Here is a 21,251-nt window from a genome sequence, read left to right on the forward strand (position 1 = left end):
AGCAGAAGTAAGATGCTCTGAACTACAGAACAAGTAAAAATCTGCATTTTTCTAACTGTTTTTTATGCCGCGCCCCCTTTAGATAGTGTGTGCCGTGCTTTTGCCTAAGCAGCGTGTCCTTCAAGCAAGTATTTTTATTTGCCTTGATTCGGCGCTCAGGTTTTCAGTGCGGCACCGCGAAGCGTAAACACGTATTTACCCGTTTTCCTTTGGGAACAAAGGAGGGAAGCGCTTTCTTATCCCGCGGGCCTTCGGAAGCTTCCCTTAGCCCTGCCGAGCCGGGGGGGGGGGGGACGACACTCAACGAGACCTGCCCTCGCCCGGGCGACACTGTGCCGGGCGGACCCCCCCCCCGGGCGGGCGGGGGTCGCTGCGCTGGGGGTCGGCGCGGGGGGCAGAGCGGGGGGGAAGGAGCGCGGCCCCGCTCCGCTCCGCGCCGGGCCGGGGGGGCCGGGCAGGGCCGGGCCGGGGGGGCGGGCGCGCTGGCGGCGCGGCCGGCGGCGGAGGCGGGCGGGCGGCGCGTCCCGCACGGCAGCGCCCCCTGGCGGGCGCGGCGCGGCGCGGCGCAGCACGGCGCGGCGCAGAGCGGGGCTCGGCTCGGCCGGCGCTGGCGGCTGGCGGGGAGCCGCGCGGAGCGGAGCGGGGCCGCGCGGGGCGCGATGGCGGGCGGCCTGGCCGAGGTGCTGGGCGAGGTGCTGGTGGCGGCGGACGGCGAGGAGGTGGCCGTGTCGGCGCTGGCCGCCCGCGGGGTCTCGCTGGTGGGGCTCTACTTCGGCTGCAGCCTCGGCGGCCCCTGCGCGCAGCTCGGCGCCAGCCTGGCCGCCTTCTACGGGCGCTTCAAGGGGGAGGCGGCGGCGGCGGCGGCGGGCGGCGCGCAGCGCCTCGAGATCGTCTTCGTGTCGGCCGAGCAGGAGCAGCAGCAGTGGCAGGAGGCCGTGCGGGCCATGCCCTGGCTGGCGCTGCCCTTCGCCGACAAGCACCGCAAGGTGAGACGGGGGGAGCCCCGGGGGGGGCTGAGGCCGGGGTCGGGGCGCCCCCCCCCCCCCGCGCCGCCGGGCTTTGTGTGCGCGGCCGCGGGCGGGCGCGTGGCGCGGCGCCTTCCAGAAAGTTCCTCAGCCCCCGCGGCGGCGCTGAGGGGGGCGGCTGCGGGGGGGGAGGGGGGCGATTCCACGGTGCTGCCGTGCGCGGAGCCGCTTTCCTGAGGTAAAAGCGGGTCTCCCGCAAGCGGCGGAAGGGACGGACGCGCGGTTCGGGCGGGGGGAAAGGCCGCCGTGTTATTTATAGCGTCGCCTGTGAGAAATCGCTCCTCAAAACGGAACCTCGGCGCTAAAAACTTAGCGCAGACGGTTGCTCTTGCCAGTGGAGGGACCTGGCGTAGCTCAGCATCGCCAGCACAGGCCCCAGCTGTGCGGTTGGGTGCAGGAGCGCTGGGCGCGCTGGGCAGACGCTTCCAAGGGGGACCGATCCCCATTGCCTCCGCTGGGCTGTCGGCGCGGACCGGGATGCGGAGTCGGAGCTGCGGGTTCTGTTGGCTGCCGAGAGGCCGTTCAGCAGCTGAAAAGTGCGTCGGACCTAGCGAGTTCGGGAATTCCTGGCAGAGCTGCCAGCTGAATCCGTGTGGTGCTGTTCGTTATTCGTATTTCTTTAAAGGCTGATGCGCTTGATACACCACAAGATACAGACAGCCCTTAATCTGAAGACTCTAGTCTAAAAGACGGACAAATATCGGACAGAAAGGGTTCTGTAAAACACAGAGAACGAAGGCTCCAAGAGATAGGAAGGCAAAGGTTAGATTTTCAGATTCCAGTATGAGTTTGCAATGTTGATGCTTTAAAAAAAAAAAAAGGCAAGTCTTTACAAATCTAATCTTCTAGGAAAGCTATTGAGAAATAATTAAAACAATGGTGCCCCACAGTGTCATTTCTAAACATCTTTTTAGAGCGTAATTACACTTGAGCATTTGAAGGCGTTGGGTATTTCTGGGCTGCGTGATGAGCGAATTCCTTTTTGTCAGCATTGCTCCCTGTGCACGGAGGAGAAACGGGAGTTTGTGGAGCTTCGAGTGAGGTGGACTCGCTGCCGAATGCTTCGGCTGGAGCTTTGATTAAAATCCCTGCCTGAGAGTCCAGATGGGCCTGGGCTGAAAGACAGCTGATCCCATTTCAAAAGTCCCATGTGTTTGGGTTCTGCTCCAATATACCTAGGATGAAGGAGGCTGCTTTTTCCTTAAAGAGCCTCTGAACCCTCTTCTGTCCACAGAGCCTTGTGGGTGCTCTGTTTGTTAGGCAAAGGAGCCGTTTTAGGGAAAGTTTACGGTCGTCGGGGTTTGCTGTTTGATGCCCTCCCCCCTAGAAAGAAGGGCAGGTAGTTGGAAACCCAGGTTCTGCTGTTTGCTCACTTGCCGTAGCTGTTGTCCCTGAGCCTCCGGTTCTGCGAAAGCTCACTCGTGTTTAACTTTATGCACCTGGATGATTCTGCTGAAGGCCCCCAGTTTAGCGCTCGGAAGTCAAGGCTCTTCTAATGGGGAGCCTGCATGACTGGTCGCAGAGTGGGGCCTGTGAGCTGTTTCCTTGGCCAGGGGAGCTGTAAGGGAAGCCTTGTCCTTCGGAGAAATTACAATTTAATGTCAGTTTCTTTCAAAACAAAAATAAACCCTTTTACTATAGGGGTATGAAAAGATTGTGGTTCCAATTAGTAGCTGGCCATTTCCCTGTAGAACATTTTAGATTATTTAGATGGTGGGACTTTGCCTGACATATTTTCTTTAAAAATTCCACTATGACATAGTTACATTGTTGGGAAATCATAGCAGTGGAAAGTGGCATTAATTTTACATTCTGGCCAGTACTTCCATCTATTAGATTGCAAGAAAATATGAAATAAAAAGATTATGGGGTCTTAAATTCTTATTCCAAGAAACCCTGAGTTAAATTCAGGATTATTTTTGTGTGGAGTGTAAAGTAATTGAAGCTTGTGCTGTATATTTTCAAAACTAAGCAGATGCGATGTAGCTTTGGAGGAAGTTTAATCTATGGATAACAGAGAACCTATTTGTAAGTTATAAGGGCAATTATGTCAGGATATCAGATTTCTAAACAGGAGATTTATAACCTGTAGTTCAGGCAGTTAGAAGTTTCCTTGTATAATAGGCTGATTTTTAAATAGTTGGGTTAATGACCTGACTCTCTAGAAAAGCACAAACTTTCTATTTTTCAAATATGTGCCAGCAAGAGTTGGGGATGTCTAGCATATGTTCAGTACCTTGCAGGCTTAATTTGTTTAAAACCAAAAGTATTTAAAAAAAATGTAGACAGTAGACTCTTTTGAGTTGTGGTTCCTTTGCACTAAGGGCTATTCTTAAACCTAATACGAGACAAGCCCCAGAGAATTATATAGGTTTACTGGAGGGCATCTTAGAGATATGCAGTAGAGGTAGGGGAGAGAGAGAGAGAGAGAGAGAGAGAGACGTGGGAAAATCAGGCAGGGAGCTGAACTTTATCCTTGTGCTCTCGGCCGCAGCCCCCGGAGAGTTTGCGGAGTCTCTGTCCTTGGAGGCTTTCAGGGCTTGGCTAGGCGAAGCCTCAGCTGACGGGTCTGGTGTTGGTGATGGTCCCGCTGCAGCAGGAGGCTGGGCTGGTAGATCTCTAGAGGTCCCATCCAGCCAACACTTATCGTTCTTGTGGGCTGGTTAGTTTATCTACGGAGGTCGTAAAAGCTTTGGGGAGAGATGACATGCTATCCTGTATTGCCTATAGCATCATTTTTGTTGCTCAGAGTTATTGAATAAATAGTGCAGCTATTATGGTGCTGGTTTCCTGCTTGTCAGGCATACTGAAATATTTATCAGTGTACACATTTTCCTTCTCTGGTGTACTCTAAATTTGCTTATGTCTCTCCCTCTTCTGAAGCCCAGGCATTGTTAGTGCTTTTTAAAAAAAAGCCTCCTTCTCAGCTTGCAGTAAAATTCCCACAGTCCTAAATGTAAAATATAATCTTATTCTTATGGTTACTGTTGAAAGTAGTATGGGTTGTCAAAGAAAACAGGCACTCTTCATAGAACTCCTCAGTAACTTAATAATGCCATGTTGCAGTTACCAAGGCCATAAAAGTCTGTGCTTCTTGCAACAACCAGTCAAATTTGGATAATTTTAGGCTATGGCAATTTCTGTCTCCAAACCAGTAATAAAAGAGAGCAGTAGAAATCAGCAAACATCTGGACATGGGAAAGGCCTTTGATTAATGAAGAGGATGGCATTATGCCTTCGTCTGAGCCACAGAGAGCCACATTACTGTTTTTTTTTGAGAACAAAACCATTATGTGCTAAATGAGATTCTGGGCCTTTAACTTTTGATACACATCCCTCCATTAGGCTGTTCAGGCCTGGATTTGGGTAGTTATAAGCAGCTGTTGATAATTGATTTGTCCTCTGATAATGGTTGGAGTTGCTGAGTAGAACATGAGAGAGATGTTGATCTATGTCTTTGTTATATTTGGGGTTTTGGTTTAACATTACCCTGTTGTTATCTGTTTGCATGAACAGCTGCTCAAGTTTTGGAGGGTTGATTTAATAACAGCTTTAATTCCTGATTGCTACCCAAGGCACTGCAAACCTTGGTAACGTAAACAGTCCCCATCTGTCTACGTGCCCTGATGTATGCAAGCGCCTGTGACGGGACAGCACCCTCCCATCTGTCTGGGGGACCCGATCCTTCCCCTTCTGCTGAGCAACTTCCTCCCCTCCGGCCTCTCTCCCATGGCTAGAGAGACTTTGGCTGTTACCAAAGTCCATTCTCCATTCTGGCGTAGCGTGGTTTGGGGCTGTGAGCTCTGAGGGTGGATTTGGGTGCTCTTTGAAGGTTTGTGGCCCAGAGCCTCTTGGAAGGGGACAGAAGTGTACTGTGTTGTACGGGCTGTGTTGCTGTGTGCCGTCTTGGTTGCTCCTGTTGAAATATTGGCCACGTTCTCTGTTAAGTAGGCGTATGTTTTTGTTCTTTCACATGTACACCACATAAAAAGAGTTGGAAGAGAAGAGCTGTAAGTGGATCTGCACTGGGGGAGAAGCAGTTTATCTTTTGTCATTATCCATTTGCCCTTGTATTTATTTGTTACTTATCTGGCCTCGTCTTCTTCCTCGCTTTTATCACCTTGATTTTCTAATTACACTTCTGTTGAGTGTCCACTCTGTGCCATAGTGGTATGTTCAGTGCTTTGCCTCTTATTTTCTGTTCTCTTTGCACTGTACTTACGCATCTGCTTGAATGTTGCCTGTCTTCTTGGGAAAGCAAAACTGCTCCAGTGGAGCTGAAATAATTCTATTCGGGTTTTAAATAACTGCAAAACATGTTCATTATATTTCTGTGATTATTTGATGACAAATGACATGAAGCATCCGAAAGCAGAGCTTTAGGATCTCATTTTGCATACATTGGTAATGTGTCTCAGTTGGGAAGGAGTGGTTTTCCTTTATCTTAAAGCTGGATTTGTATATCCTGGTTTTATGTATTTTCTCCCATGCTAATGTGAAACGTGTCTCTTGCTGAGTTCTGTGACAGAGAGGAATGTGATCTTTCTTTCTGTAAAGAGGAAAAGGTCTGCTCTCGTTCACCCTAAGGAGGGAGAAAGGAGCAAGTTCTTAGTTTTGGGTTTTGTTATTTTAGTGGCTGGACTAGCAAAACAGGCAATCCTAGTTGGACACCAGTAGAAGAATACCCCTTCCATGTTGTGAGTACATCACCTTCAGCACCGCAAATAGCAGGTTGGTCCTAGGACTGATGCTAAAATGTGGCCCACCTCTTGCTTGTTTGCAGATATCCTTTTGCGACTTCTGCAACAAATACCTGCTCATTCCTTCTTTTCAGTTATATTTGCTGTCCTCCCTCTTCCCAAGGAAAAAGCCTTGTTCTTTCCCTCTGCTTAAAAGGATCGTCTACTGTAGGCACCTCTGCAAACGAGACCCGGGTGAGAATGATTCACGGCACACCCAGGGTGCCAAGTTTGATGCTAGTGCCCCGTGTCGCAACAACAGCCCAGGGCCTGCTGGCCCTGTGCTGGGGAGCAGTCTTGTGCTAGCTATGCGCCAAAGGCAGGCTTTGCAAAGGATGGTGGACGGGAGGTAGAAATATTATTAAATTAGAGTGTACACAAGGTTTTTTTGGAGGGGGGAGGGACCCTTAATTATGGTTTAGTGTATACCCTGATTTTCAGGGGCTTGTAACTTTTCTGTTTGAAATCACCATCTGCTGAGATCTGGGAGGCAAGTGGTCAGCACAGCTGTGGGATTTGTGTCTAACAGAAAATTTTGTAAATCACTTGAAGCAGCTTTTGGGTTTCATCATATAAAAATATCTAGGTAATCACTTTCAGCTGTATTCCTGACTTTGTATTTTTGGGGTGGGAATGTATATGAAATCTTTGGCTCATGGAGATGCAGATTTGAAAAATATGGGCTTTTCATGACATAAGGCTATTGAGTAAGAAGCAAGGCATTAGCAGCACCAACAGATTCTTTGTTTGCTTTGAAACTCACTGGTTCTGAAACATAAGAATGGGTGATCTATGAAAGGAGCAGAGAGAAGCCCGTGTGCTGTTTTTCATTGTGGCATCTTAATCCAGATGTTGAAATGAAAATGCTCATTAAAAAATGCATGGTTGACAATTTCATTTGTTACTCTCAGGTTGCAGAGCTGAGCGTAGCAACTTTATTTTTTAAAATAATCAGCACACAATTCTTCTCAAAAATACTTTGTTAGGATGTTTGAGAGAGCTGAAAGTGTAACTGCTTTACAAAACGGAGTGCAAAATATGGAGCATATTTCTGTGCAGTTATAGAGAAGGGCAACAGTGAACTTTAATTATGAGTGAGGAATAGTTATTCAGTATTTCCACATAGAGAGGACAGCACCAGAGCCAAAACATTCTCAAATTCTTTTTGTTGTTGTTGCTGCTGCTTTTTCAAATTATTTCTGAGTACACTTTATACAGCTTTGCAGCTGTGCGGTGACTCTCCATACAATTAACAGTTCTCTCATGCAAAGACCCTAATATTTCAGTGATGTCCCAGCAAGTGTTAGCTGGCATCGGTAGACTGCGAGCCTGGAGGCTGTGTGTAAAACCCAGGTCCTGCAACAGTTGGTTGCAAAAACACCGCTGACGTCCTTGGAGCTTAGATTTCACCATATATCCAAAATGTGGGCTGTCTGTGTGCTTTCTGCAGAGGAAAATTAGTATTTTAAATGTCTTGCTGATGTGTCATCTGCTGTGTTGTGTATTGCGTCCTTCAGTCGGTTATTACAGATATTTGAGGGCCTTGTCTGAAAGCATATTAAAGTCCACGGACGTCGTTCCATAGACCTCAGGGATATCTGGATTAGGTCCATGCTTTGTTCCTATCCTTCCTGCTTTTTTTTGATGAGAAGCAGTGGGAGCTTCTAGTACTCTTGCCTACGGTTGGGTCTTGTGCTGGACCCTGCAGGTCCTGCGGCATTTGTGATGAAACACTGGCAGGAATTTTGCGTTGCCTTTAGGTTGTGATTACACCACAGTTCTAAAATTTCCAGCAATTTTGTAATATTTTAGTTGGAAGTGCAGTAAACTGTATCCTTAGCTTTCTGTAGGTACCTCCCAGTGCTGGGAAAGCTGGTGCGAAATCGTGCGTTGTTAACAGATACAAGTTTTGAGAGAGTCGAGGGATTTCTGAAGTTGGGAGGTTTTTGATCCTTTCTTGTGGACATACTTTTAATGTTTCAAAGCAGCTTATGGTAAGGTTAGCTAATGCTGGCTGGGATAAGGTTTCAGCTCTCTTGCATTTCATCTGGGTAGAGTCCTGTGTTTTGCATTCCTGTTTTTTCAGCAAAGTTCCCAGCATAGACCTCGGGGTATGGTTTTAATCTAAGTAGAGTCAAAAGATATTGCGCTTCTTGGTGATCAGATCAGAATGATTGCTGCCCCTGCCCCACACCCCCCTCCCTGTTGAGGCAGATTCAACACAGCGATCATCTGTTCCTCATTGCTGGAGTTTTGATGTGAACTGCGTGGATATAGGCAAGCTGAAATGGTGTTGGAGGCTGTAATGCAGCTAGCTGAACTCGGATCCAAGAGAACATGCTGGAGCAGCACTTGCCTGAGCATTTTGTACGGTGAGAAGTTTTTGGGTGTGTTGGTATATGCATATTGCTTCCTCCTTCTCCCGTCTCCTTCCCCTCCCATATTTTATCAGGGAAATGAGTTCCAAGCAAAATATTCCAAAGTGATACTTAATTACTCTTTAAAATGCAACTATTTGTCTTATCAGCCATATGGATTTCTGTTTGCTGCTTTGATTTGACAGTTAGTAGTTTGTCATTTTTAAAAAGCTTACACACTCCAGGAGTCTGTGATTTTTACGCTTTTGAAAGGAGAGATGTTGAATTAACTGCTGCTTTGAACTATTCACGGATAATTTCAGCCCCCCTGCTTTCAGCAAATAACAAGCTGACTCCTGAGCTTTCAGCCTGGGTTGAATGCTGAATAATCATGACTTTATAGCTGTGTGTATTCTTTAAATCAGTTCCATAACACATCACAGTGCAATGCACTGTATGTTTGAAGCATTTTTCTAGACAGATGACTTTGTGCTAATGCAATCTCCATATAGTGACAATTAGGAAAGGGGAGAGTAGTGCAAACCTGGTGGGGCTGGTGGGATTCACTCGGGTTTGCCCTTTGTGTGTGCTCATTTCCTTCAGTTTGTTTTCCTCTCTTCTGGTCCTTATGCCTTAACATAAAGGCACATAAAAACACTAATGTGTTGGGCTTTTTAAAATTTTTAATTTGTTTTTTAACTTTCAGGTAGGGGATATCTGATTTGCTTAAATTCCAGATATATCTTACAGGCCTGCCGTGGGATATGCTTTATTACAGCTGTTTCATAGATGAGCAGCTCTTGTCACAGACACTTAGGAACCTGTCTAAGACTGCAAAAAGCAAACCTGCGCTGTTGCAAATGATAGGCTCCTACCTTGAAGAATCTGTATTTTGAATAGACAACATGAACGAAAGGCACAAGGAAATTAACTATCCAGCAAAATCATACAGCCAGTCTATTCCAAAGGTGGAAATTTAATCCGATAAATTCCAGGCTAGTGCCTTCACCACAGCATCGACCCCTGTCTGTGATGGTTTTTCAGAGCCACTGGGGCAGGCGGAGCAGTGTGCGTCTCTTCAGGCTGGGTTCGTGCTCAGTGGGCTCTGTGGTCAGGGCAGGGGCAAGGCTGAGTTTAACTGGCGCACTAGCGGTGCTGAGCTCAGACCGCGCAGGTGTAACTAAAGCTGGTTCAGCTGTTTCTCTCCTAATGCGTGTAGGTGAGAATTATGGTTACAGAGTTAAATCTATAGGTGGCAAAGCAAAGATATGGGCAGTGGAGAAGCTGGGAATGAGATGTGGAGTTGATGAGTAAGCGAATAGACATAAGTGTATTAGATTCTCTAGTGACCAATGATCAGATCTTCATCATGTAACGTTTCCAAAGAAAATGTAATGTCTTAGTGGCTGAGCTTAGAGTACACAGAATTAATGAAAGGGTGGAACTGAGAAGATGCAGGAATGGTTTCTGAATATTCTCACGTCTGTCTTTCAGCGCTGCAAACAATTGAAACCAACTATTAATATGTAAAGAATTTGCGGTCTTTCTTTAGAATGACTGACGGACCGCTGCTGTTGCATCAGGGCATTAGCTGAAATTGTGCAATGGGATCAGCCCCCTGCTTGGAGCCCAGCAGGCAGTTCTGCTCTCGAAACAAAGGCAGGAGAGCCCCAGACCAAGCGCAGGGGAGCGCGGAGGGTGTTGGCTCCCTGCCTGAGCTGCGGGGAGAGCGCTGGAAAGCTCACAGAGCATGAACGTCAGAGAACCTGGTTCGTAAAGCTAAGCCCCGAACGATGTACTTCAAATGGTATGTGCCATAGTAACTGCGGAGACCGCAAACTGCGTTGCCGGTCCAGCAGGAGTATGAGGAAGAGAGCGTGTAAGTGGAATCTCGGAAAGCAAACTCAGGGCAGAGCAGACCTTGAAGTGCTCGCTGAAAACCGACTGAATGCCTGGAATGAGGAATGCGGCAGCCCTACCCGAGAGCTGGGAAACCCTTTCTGTGCCACCCCAGGGGAAAGGCAGAGGCAGACTTTTCAGGCAAGGCACAATAGTGTAGTAACAGAGTAGTTAGAGAGGTGAGAGATGGTTTTATGTATTTTGTACGAAATTTGAGCTGTCTTGCATCTTTTGTCAGCTCAGCCAAAGAGAGAAGCTCCGAAGTCTTCTGGAAACATTTTCTCTGTCTTTACAACTGGCTAAATCAAACCTGACTTTAAAATATATTAACAGAGAAATAGTGCAAAGGTCCCTATATAAAATGAATTTGCCAAGAGTTATCAGCTTTTTTTTCCTCTCTATTCAAGGTATGAAAAAGTAACTGGTGGCATCCTCAGATACTCAGTTGTGGTCGCTGTGGCAAATGGCAGCTTGTACTAGAGTCCGCTCCGTGTGACTCATCTGTAGCTGAGAGCCCGGGGACGGGGGTGGCAGTCCAAGGGTGTCCCTCCAGGAGGCATCTCTGCCCGGTTGGGCTTTGACAGCTGAGAAGGGAGCGTTGTTTTATGTTTCAGTGCAAGGATTTAAGAATCTGGGTGAGAATTAGGTAATGTTTGCAGAAGAGAGAAGAATACAACTGAAACTAATTGCAACTGTGTGAGTGAGCTGGAGAGAGAAATTCTAGTTCTCCCTGGTCCCCAAGAGGTTTCCGCTGGAGAGATGAAGTCATAACCATTACTTCATTAGCGTTAACGCAGGATGCTGACAAATGAACCCTCTTGATTTGTGCCTGACCAGTTGAAGAGATTATTGCCCGTGTTTTTTTCCCAATGCCTCAGCTTGAAGGTCACTGCCCTTCCCACAGAGTTGGCAGAAACATGTGCTGACTCGCTTACAGTTGCTGTAATTCACAGTTCAGCGTATTCTTTTTAGCTGTCATTGCTTTGTCATGTGTGCCAGCCCCTAACTATGGCGGCTTAGGAGCCAGCTCCGTGTTAGCTTTTATAAATCCGGCTATTCAGAAGGCAACCTCTGAGAGACGGGCGGGCAGACAAGTAGGAGCAGCGATCTCTGAAACACTCGAGCACGAATTGCCAGAACTTCTCTGTCAACACCCCAAGATCATGCCCTACGCAGAGAGCGTTAATTGTACCCAGCGGTCTGAGCCCCGCTTCCAGAGCAAACAAATGGGCTTAGGATCTCACCCGTGCAATCGCTTGCGGCCTTGCTCGGGGAGTCCCTTTTGGAAAACGTGTGAAATTTATTGTAATATGTGCTGATGATCTTATGGCAGATCTGAGCTGCTAAATCCTCTAAACCTGAGTCCACAGCTTCATTGACAGGGCCTCTCACTTTGCTCTGCTCCAAGCTTATGGTTTCACTGCTCCAATATTTTTCCATACATGGAAGCATTCCTGCCCCAGCCTGGGCTAATCCTGACATGCCATTGCATCTGGATGTTAGCTCATTTCTCGCAGCTGACACTGTACAAATGCAGATGTCTGAACCTACTTTTGTTTAAATAGGTTTAATTCAACCAGCAGAAGTCTCACACCATAGGTAACCAGAAAAAAAAATGTGGTTTTCCATTTTACCTACCTTCCAGGGCTGTTAGGTGGATGAACTGGTCCCTGTTAATAGCGTGCTTTGGAAATACTTGGTATTTAAATTAGGAAGGGATACAAACCATGCTTAGGCCGGATCTGCCTTCACGTCTGTGGCACAAGCAGAACCTGTCTCTTTGCCGTGGCTCAGCGCAGCGCGGCAACCCGTGGAGAGGACTCCTCCAGCCAGGCCGCGTCTCTGCGGGGTGCCTGCCTTCCTCTCCCCTTCCCTTTGATGGCTTTTGTGTCCCTTCCCGAGTTCTGGTCGCCTTGAACCCGGTCGTTCCCCTTGCTCTTTGAGAGCTTCCTCCTCCATCCCGTCAAAGGCTCCATGCTGCTTGGGGTGTATCTCAAGAGCTCGGTGGGGCTGCGGCTCCTGTGTTCCTGCGATTGAGCTGAATGCCGCAGGAGCGCGGAAGAAAGAGGCGCTTGTGCTGCTGAGCTACTGTTTGAGCCGGAGGCCTGTTTATAATACCTCCCTTGCAGGGGCGGCTTGTGAGTTTTAATTAAATGTTTGTAAGGTGCTTGGAGATCGTCTGCTGAAAGGCCCTGTATACGGCAAAGTCTTTAAAGAAAAGCTAGAGACCTTCCCCACCCCTTGCGAAAGATGTGAAGCTAAAACAGCAAGATTCACACAGTTTAATCTGAACAGATGTTGCTTCTCCCCCACCTTCTTTGATAGTTCAAAAGGACCATTCTGACTCTTCCAAAAAAAGGGAGAGAGAAGCACAGTGATTTTATTAGTGTTGCCAGTGATCTCAATTCCATCCCCTCCTGCTTGTCGCTAGTTAAAAGAGTGCATGCTGGGCCAGTGAGGAGTACGGAGAGTGTTTCATTTGCGGGTTGCTCTGTTTTGTTTGGAGTTAAGCATCCACTTGCCTGGCCTCTCGTTGTGGGATTCACGAGAGCGCTGTGCGTGACCCCCTGCCCTGCTAATTGCCTTGCCGCCGCTGAGCGCCAGGGTGGAGAGGGCTGCGTTGCTCCGTGTGTTCCTTTTCCGCAGCCCTCATTTCGGGGGCTGTCTGTTGGATGGCTCTGTCCCTTTCAAAGGCTGGAGGACTGCCTGTTGATCGGTACCTTTGAGGGATATTAATGTTGTTTTATTCTCTCTTCAGTTGGCTGCATTTTTTTTTTTTTTTAAACCAATGTTGTGTGCAGGAGGAATAAGAAGACTTGAAAGAAGAAAGACAGTAAGAGTAAAACTGTTTTTTGAATGAATTAACTAATATAATTGCACAGGAAGGAAAAGTCCATTTCAAGGTTTATTGTCTGAGCCATGAAGCAAATTAAGCCGTCTTTGCTTGATTGTTTCTGCTCCAGAGAAGTAAATGAATCAAGCAAACTGCGTTGGGGTGCACCCTCCACCCATTAGACAAACAGACAGCCCTGCGCTGTGGTTTACATAATGGTGACTTGGTACCTCCAAACGCAACCCGAGAGGCCCGTGAGCCAACACCACGGTCCTGTTTGTGCACTTCCCGGTGTCTGAAGGAATTTCAGCATCAGGCAGATCAGCAGCGCTTTAGAAATGCTCTTGGCTTTTGCATTTTTTCTGGATATTACTCTATTATTCACAGAGGCAAATTGAAGGGCACCAGACTGCAAATCCTGCCTTGCAAGTACTGCTTAAGTGTTTAGCTTACAGGAATGCACTTCCTACACCATCTGATAGCTAAGGTTTTAACAGGGCAAGGACTTATGCTTATTTTCTCCCGAGAAGTTGATGAGTCTGCAAGCTTATTTTTCAGGATGCTACCTTTCTGCCTCTGGTTTGCGGGTACAAGGCAGAAACTGCCTTGCTCTTCCATTAGAAGCTGCTGCTAATGTAGCCCTTTCCAGTAATCTTTGCGCTCAAGGAGTTTTGCAAATTGCTGCATCCATTAGGGAAGTCCTGTTGCCTTTATTTGACAGGTAGGGCAGGGAGGTGGGAGAGGGCCCCCCAGGGAGAGCGCAGCCGCGCTGCCGCGTGATGGGCTGCCAGCTCTCGCCAGGGAGAGTGAAGCTGTCATCGAGCAGCGTTGTGCCAGCGCCACAAAAGAAAAAAGCTCCCTTCTAAACATGTGTCACACCGCTTGTCTGACAGGTATGGTCGGAGAAGTGTTTTAAGAGTTTGTTTTTAAAGCCTTTTTTTGGAGCTTAGTTTAAGCTGTTGTGCCTGTGGTATGGATGGAAGGGAATATGGTATAGTAACCAGAGTAGGGCATCTGCCATGCACAGCCTCAGATAAGTTGTTTCAGCTGTGATATCCTCATCCGTAAAGAGAAATATTCTGAGATGGAGGGGAGTTAATCAAACTGCTTGAAATGGTCTGCTTGGCTGCAGTGTGTTACCATCTCTTTTCCAAATGCTGTCCAAGGAAGGCATGAGTAATTCAGCCATGTTTCTGGAGAATATTGGTGTGAGGCAGTTGCATGTCTTGGGGAGATGGTGAACAGATGTGGTGACGAAGCCTCCGTGAGTATAGTGGAAGAATTGTGCTCTTGGCTGAGCTCCAGCTTGTTACCAGCTGGGCTTCGCTGCTGCCTTTTGGTCCTGCTGCTCCCCGTCCCGCGGGTCACTCCTCCAGCTCTTGGTGTCCTCCTTCCCCTCCTGGTGCTGCTGCCTCGATTTCCTTGTCCCGCTGCTGGTGTCTGAGGCTCCAGAGAGGAGCCCAGTCTCTTCAACCCAGCAGAGCGTGTGGATTTGAGCCCTGGCCTGTGCTTAGCTTTGGTACTGCACTGCTGTGCCCTTTCAAGTGGAAACCATTGCCCCCTGCTGCCTCCATCTATTGTGCTGCACACTTCCAAATTTATTTAGTTCCAGAGTTAGAAAAGCCTGATTTTGTGTCCTAAGCACTGGATTTCACAGCTATGTCATGGGGAAGATCTTAATGCCTTGAGCTTGATCTGCTAATCTGAAGCGTAGGAAGCTTTTCATAGGAAGGTTTGCTGCCTGGTGTTCTCAGAGCAAGTTTGCACAAATACATTTTTTTCCTGCCGTGGATCATTGCTGCTGGATGCCTCCCACCAAGATTACTGATATTTAGGTCTTTGATTTTGGTGGAGACACACAGAAATAAATTTAAATGAGTAGGGGAGTTTCAGAGAGCAGTACAGATGGTTGGAAATTGAGGGCAGGGACTACTTAAGTGCTAACGTATGGCATAGCTTTGACTCTCTTTTCTTTCTTTTTTTTTTTTTTTGGAATGGAAAAAGCTAGGGGCTGCTATACTAGCAATTTTTTTTCCCCCTCACTAAGTGCTTGCCTTCAAAGCCTTGCAGGCTGCCTCTGCTGTGGTGCTTCCTTGACAGTGTTCCTTGTGCTTGCTGGTCAGCTCACGGAACGGACGTGCCAGTTCCCGAGCAAGACCTGGGCCGTGGGGCGCGTGTCTGAGCCAGGCGAGCTTTGGGCCAGGGCCGATGTCTGATGTCAGCCCACCCCTGCGTGCTTTGCAAAATACAACCCGGGAAACCTGCCGCCTGTTTTCCACAGCTAAGTTTAAAGCTGGTGCCCTTGTATGTAGGGTATGAATTTACACTGCATCAGGTACTGCTCAGCAGGAATCTGTGTGCATCCTCCTGTCCCGTAGTAAATGCGAGGCAGTTTCTGCCTTTCTGTCCTGTTGCTAAAATAGATCCTGGCTCACTGCGTGCTTGGGCTTGCTCTGCCTTCAGTTTTCTGTTTTCTTGGCAAACAAAGGGAATTTCAACTATTAAATGACATTTGTTGCATCTTTATGAGTTTTTAACTTTCGTCCTCGTTAAATTTGAACTGAGTTAGGTTTTGTTTTGCTGCAGAGGCTCTGATCGGATGTCAAGTGCAATGACTTCATTCTCTTATCTGCGTTCCACCGCCATTTTCATTAATTTGCTCCATCTTTGTCCCCGGCAGGGTTTAACCTTTTTGTGTGGCAGGTTTTAATACAGGGCCATATTTGGCAGATGTTTGTTACTTAGGTTCTGCACAAAGTAAAAGAAGTCTGCTGGCCCAGACACTCTCAGGACAGGTTTTTACCTAGAGAAGCAGTTTTCGAGGCAGTTAATTGTCACCTTGTGGAGCAGAGGGGTATGTCACTGTCCTTGCCTTTCCCCGTGGGCAAATCCCTGCTGGCTGCACGATGACGGCAGTGGCTCCTGAGCTGCAAAGGTGGCGAGTTGGGGGCTTGGGAAGAGCCTCCTCCCTGGGAGGACGGCGTCCGTGGGAGGAACAGACGGAGGGGTGGGAGGGCCGGGGCGAGACCCACGCTGTCGGGAGGGAGCTGTGGCTTGTCTGGAAAGTCACTTTCCTCCAGACAACTTGACTTTAAATCGCAGGAAGGCCCCAGATTTTACTCCATTTTAAGAAGAAAATGCCCTATTAACCTTGCATGTTTTATGTTGCTTTTTGGCTCTGGCGGGCTGACAGTCCGCCCTCTTTGGGCCTCCGTCCAGGGTTCTCTTTGATGTTCGTCTCCATGAGGCTTTGCTGGAATCTCCACCACCGAGACGCTGGAGTCGTCTGCATAAAAGCCGATAACTTTCCGGGATAAGAGAGGCCGCCGAATGCCACCTTAGTCTGTGCCATCCCTCTGATTATTAAAACAGTAACCCCAGGCTGGTTTTGAATGGTGAATTTGGACTCTGGCAAAGCTGATGGCCTACCTGTGGCTCGGGGTCCTGTTGTGCACTTTAAACGCACAAGAGAGACCGGCCTTGCCCCGAAATTGCTTATCTGGGGAAACTTTCCACTTGTGCCACGGGGGGAACATTAGTGCTTTGCAAGCGGTAACAAGCCAAGCTGGCAGCAGCCTGATAGGAACGGCTGTGACTGCTGTCTTGTAGTCTCAGAAATTTGGGATTTGGGAGGTGAAAGCAGTCGTGCAGTGCTTGTAGGGCAAGGGGAGACGTTCAAGTACTGTGCCCTGGCTATCAGAGCAAGGTGATGTACCCATGCTAAGTGCCAAGCTCTTGCCTGCCGGTTGCTGGTGCTTGGTTTTGTACCTGTAAATGCTTTTGCCCGGTAGCTTAGCAGGAGCCTTGTCGACATTTGACTTCCCTGCAACTCCTGGAGTTGTGCATCTCCTCTCAGCGGTGGCTGGAGGTGCATGCAAGTGATGGGAAGGTGTGGTGCTGGCCTCCACGCAGACTTGGGAACCTCCCTCCTTTATACAAAAACATTTATTTTTGCCAAACTCTTGCAGCTTTTATTTATTATGCTGCTCAAAGGAAAGAGAACCAAAGCAAGTGGGCAGAAATTTTTGACTTTGATTCTGTAGCTGTCCCAAATGAGCTGACTTACGGCGGGCTAGGAGATTCGGTTGGGCCTTCCTGGAGCCTCGATCCTGAGCTGTTAGGAGATTGTTTCTTGGAACATAGGGGCTCTGTTCCCAGGAAAAACCTCCCCTACCTACCTTCCATTTTAAGACCCAGCCCCCCAAAATGTGTGCCTTTGCGAAAGCTGGTGGGCAGGCAGGCAGCAGCCAGCTACGCAGGAGTGGCTGAAGTGCAGACAAAGGGCAGCTCTTTCCACCAGCGTTTGAAAAAATGCTGAATGCTCGAGGGCCAGAAGTCTCCCTGCCCGGTTAAATAGACGCCCCTTGCATTGATGCCACTGCACCAAGTTTGTACACGTCATCTCTAACTTTATGACCTTACCTTTTCTTCTTGTTGCTTAAAACCGTGTGACTTACACCTCTGGAAGTATAGCGTGTGACTGGAGGAGAATTAGTCTTTCTATTCCAGCTGTCTTATGAAACCCAGTTACCTTGCGCTAGACGTGTGGCCGATGGTGCAGAAACCCTCTTGATGCCTGCAGCGTGAAAGCTACGCCACCAAATGAAATGGTGATGTAATGCTGCTGCCTCCAGCCAGGCGCGTCCTGAGCGCCGCTTCCGCTCCTCGGGAATCGCAGCTCCTGATCGCAGGCCTCAAGAGCATGGATTATCCAGAACAAATCCTTTTACCGAGCTACAGACTTGTGTGACGGAAACCAATGCAGCCCAGGAATGAACCCCCCTTTGTCCCGGCAGGAGCACGTTTGCCAATGCAAATGTCTGGCTCTGAAGTGGAAAGTGCTGTTGCTTTTTCAAGATGAGGTTTCTGGGAGATAAGATGTTGTATTTGTTTTAACCTTCCCCCGCTCCCTGCCAAACTTCATTTCGCTGAGAAGTATGGGTGACTTCCATGGGGCACAGCACCCGCCAAGTTATCAACCGAGTAACGCTTTTATAGCGTGAGGAGCAGGACAAGAGCGCGCAACGTCACATAAATCAAGCTGCCATTTGCAGATGATGTCATGAGTGAAGACCAGCCTAGAAAATGAGATTTTTTTAGGGTTTCTTTACCAGGAAGTGGCAGTGTTGATTTCCAGGCTTAGTAGTAAAGAATTTGAAATTGTGATTCATCCCTCAATCCACATCTTAAGTATGTGGTGGTAAAGTTAGGAAAATCTGTGTATGTATAAAATGTTCCCACTTGGGAAGTTGAGAAACCCTTGCATGCAACATTTATCGTGTTATTTAATTGGGTTTGAAACACTGAGTGCTCAGAACGTGCCAGTTCATTTCTGTCATAGGGAAAACTTGGTTGCTCAATAGAAATCTCTTTTCATCCTGCCACACTAAAGAGAAAATAAGGTCAAATCTACTGAAAAGAAAAAATTTTGAAATTTGGAGGTGTGATGTTTTGGTTGGTTTTCTTTTTTGTCATCTGCTCAAATTCCTGGTCTGAACCATGGAAATGACTTAGCAAATACAGCTTTTGGTCAGCAAAGCCATTTGAGTGAGGCAGCTCCTGAGAAGGAGAGTGATTCCGTGCTGACACTCAGACTTCTGTTTTTTATTTTGGTCTTTTTAATTATTCCAGCAATTAGTGCAGTTACAGGCTGTGCCTCGCCTTTGCTCTTCTGTGTGCACTTCTTACTGAATCACTGTGTGGGAAGCTCTAATGTTCGCTGGCCCTAAGAACCAGCCTTATGTGCCCACGCAGACCAGGTAACGTGATGTGGATATGGGTCATAAGCCATGCTGATGTTTGCTCGTAGCTGAAGCAGCCTCCCCGCGCAGTGAAACCATGTCCGTGTCTGAACAGCTCGAGCGCAGAGGGTACTTCACCCTCGTGGACCGTGTCCCTCTACAGCTGCTCAGTGCCACACGGGTGTGTGGGGCGGAGGCAATCTCCGCCTGGTTTTTCTCCACTTGCTAAATAGCTGTAATCAACCTTGCAGTAGGTGAAGGCTGGACAGAACCTTACTGATGACAAATGTGGTGCCGGTGCAGAGCGTTCATTGCTGGAGGGATACTGAGAACTTGAACTCTGTAACCAAGAAGAGGAAACTCGTTCTGTAACTGAACGAGTTGAGCGCTGCCATGGAGGTAGAAAAGGAAAAGCTCTGCCTCGCAGGAGCCTGGGCAGTCACATTTCTTGCAGTTTCGTTTTTTGTCTTTCTCTGTCATTACTAATAGCATTTGTTTTGTTTAGAGCTTCAAGCTCTATGAGCAAAGAGCATTGTGCAGGGTGAAGAAGCAACAATGTGTAATTCCCATCAGAGGTTATGTCATGCTTATGCAAAGTTGCCAGACAGCTTCTGAATTCAAAGTTGGGAACTTCCATTTGTTTGCGCTTTTTCAGTGTTTCTCGTTTCTAATGGCAAAAGCACCTACCAACAGAGAAACGGATGTTAATGTGAAAAATGTCTGCTGCAGCGTAGAGCCAGTTGTTCAGCTAACACATGCTGCGCTTACAGTTCCCATGTGAATAAAAACTCAGGCTTCAACCCTACCTGTTAAGAGCCGTTGAAGAACACAGCAGGTTTTTTCCCCTTGTTTGCCTAACATTACTAAAGAAAATAAGTTGAATTAAGTCCAGACCTTTTTGCAGGAATTGCTGTACTGTTCTCCCCACCGTGCTTTCCCTTCCTCACTGCAGAAAGCAGAGGGCACTGTGTTGTCTCAGCCATCACTCTTTGGTTGTGGTGGAAAAGCCTTGTTTGTTTGGTGGGATTTAAAGATCCCACAGCAGCAGTCAGAAGAAAAGAGCAAAATCCTGGTGGTCTGGCCGCCGTCCCTCCAGTCCCTCTTTCTGTTCAGGACCAGCCACTCGCATCCCATCCAAGCGTTATTTTTGTTCAGGTATGAGCTCTTTTCCATTCTGTGTATGCTCCAGTTACCAAAAGAGGTTGGAGCCAGATGACTTTTCTGCAGAGGATATAATTTCATTGGAGAAAAGCAGAAGTTTTTAAAACAGTGCTTGGAATTAGCAGCACCTCAGTTCCTGCAGGATCTCCCCACCCCCTTGTTGGAGTCTTATTTCTGTTCTTTGAAAGCTGAAATTTCCATTGCTGTTGATGCCCTGCCAGGCGCTCTAGCAGGGTTACTTTCCCTTGGATGCAGTTCAAGAAACCCTCGTTCCTTTTCTTTATCATTTGTCATCAAAGTGCAGGGAGCGCTTCCCCTGCGCTCCCCCGCTGCCTCCGGCGCTGGGGGAGTGGATGGCCGTGGCTGCTCTTCAGACCCATGGCACTTGAAATGTGAATTTGGAAAGACTTTGGTAACAGGGAAGCCAAAGCCTGATTGTCCTCAAGGAAATATACTTCTGTGATTAAAAAACCTGAAACAAAATCTGTTCAGAGTAACAGCAGAGGTCTCAGTTAAAGCCCTCCTCCACTGAAGCAAAGGTCTGAAGGGGAAAGATTGGACTGTGTGATGTGTTTTAGCTGTGTACGCTCAGGCAGGGGTGGTCTAATGGCTTCTGAGAGACACTTAGCATGACGTTTTTATTTTGGTAAAGACTGCTGAAGGCAGAGATTTTAGTTAAAGGAAAAAATCTTGGGACAAAGGCAGCTTCATAACCAGGGTGGTTTGGAGTTCGCATGAGTTCAGTGGAAGCAGAAGCCAATATCTGCTTCTTCCAGGCGTGAGCCTGCAGACCTGGGGCAGGGCTGCCTGCTCCTGCCTTCGCCAGCCACTGTGCACCACCACTTCGTTGTGCTTAATTTAGATGGTGCCAGGTGTGTCTGGAGTGTCGAGATTGTAGGATGCAGAGCCTTAAAGGGAGCAAGACCCGGAAGGAGAAGAAACCCAACTGTTGCTGCTTTCTGAAGCAATTCTCCTGGTTCAGGGCACATTCTGCTTCATCTAGATAATGGAAACCTAGGGATGCATTTCAGTTTTATCATACTTTCCTTGGTTTTAGAATTTGGCTAACCCTTTTACATGATTATAGGGTATAGATTAAAAAAAGTTTGTTAGAACTAAAAAGAATATATTTAAGAAGGAAAAGAAAGCCCAAGCGTAGCGTTTTGCTGCATGTGAGAGAAGCTGGCTACGTGACATACTGCTTTCAGATTGCTCTTCCATTTGCCTATCAGTGTGGTATCTTTGATCTTCGTTAAATGTGTAAGATTTAGGTATGCTGTGTTGGGTGCATTAGTGTGTAGCCATGCTTGTATCTACCTCCTGTATATCCATTTGAATACACATGGCCTGTCCTTACCTCCTGCCTTACCGTGACATAATGAAACTGCAATGGGTTTTAGTGTTACTGTGGGGAGAAAAATGGCTTTCCTGGAGAGGATATAGAGGTTCTTTGGATTTTTGGAGAAAATGTATGAGCTTTACTGACAGAGGAACTG

At 47.8% G+C, this 21,251-nt stretch overlaps 1 protein-coding gene across 1 annotated transcript in view; it reads left to right on the forward strand.

Moving 5' to 3' along the window:
• The first annotated feature begins 595 nt into the window (after nucleotides 1–595).
• Nucleotides 596–21,251, forward strand: part of NXN (nucleoredoxin) — a 66,419-nt gene continuing 45,763 nt past the window's right edge. Inside the window, exon 1 of the mRNA XM_067309713.1 lies at nucleotides 596–986. Within this exon, the coding sequence (XP_067165814.1) occupies nucleotides 660–986 (327 nt within the window). The 5' untranslated portion in view covers nucleotides 596–659. The remainder of the gene's footprint in view (nucleotides 987–21,251) is intronic.

Source organism: Apteryx mantelli, chromosome 22 (genome assembly GCF_036417845.1).
Source record: "Apteryx mantelli isolate bAptMan1 chromosome 22, bAptMan1.hap1, whole genome shotgun sequence".
NCBI lineage: Eukaryota > Metazoa > Chordata > Aves > Apterygiformes > Apterygidae > Apteryx > Apteryx mantelli.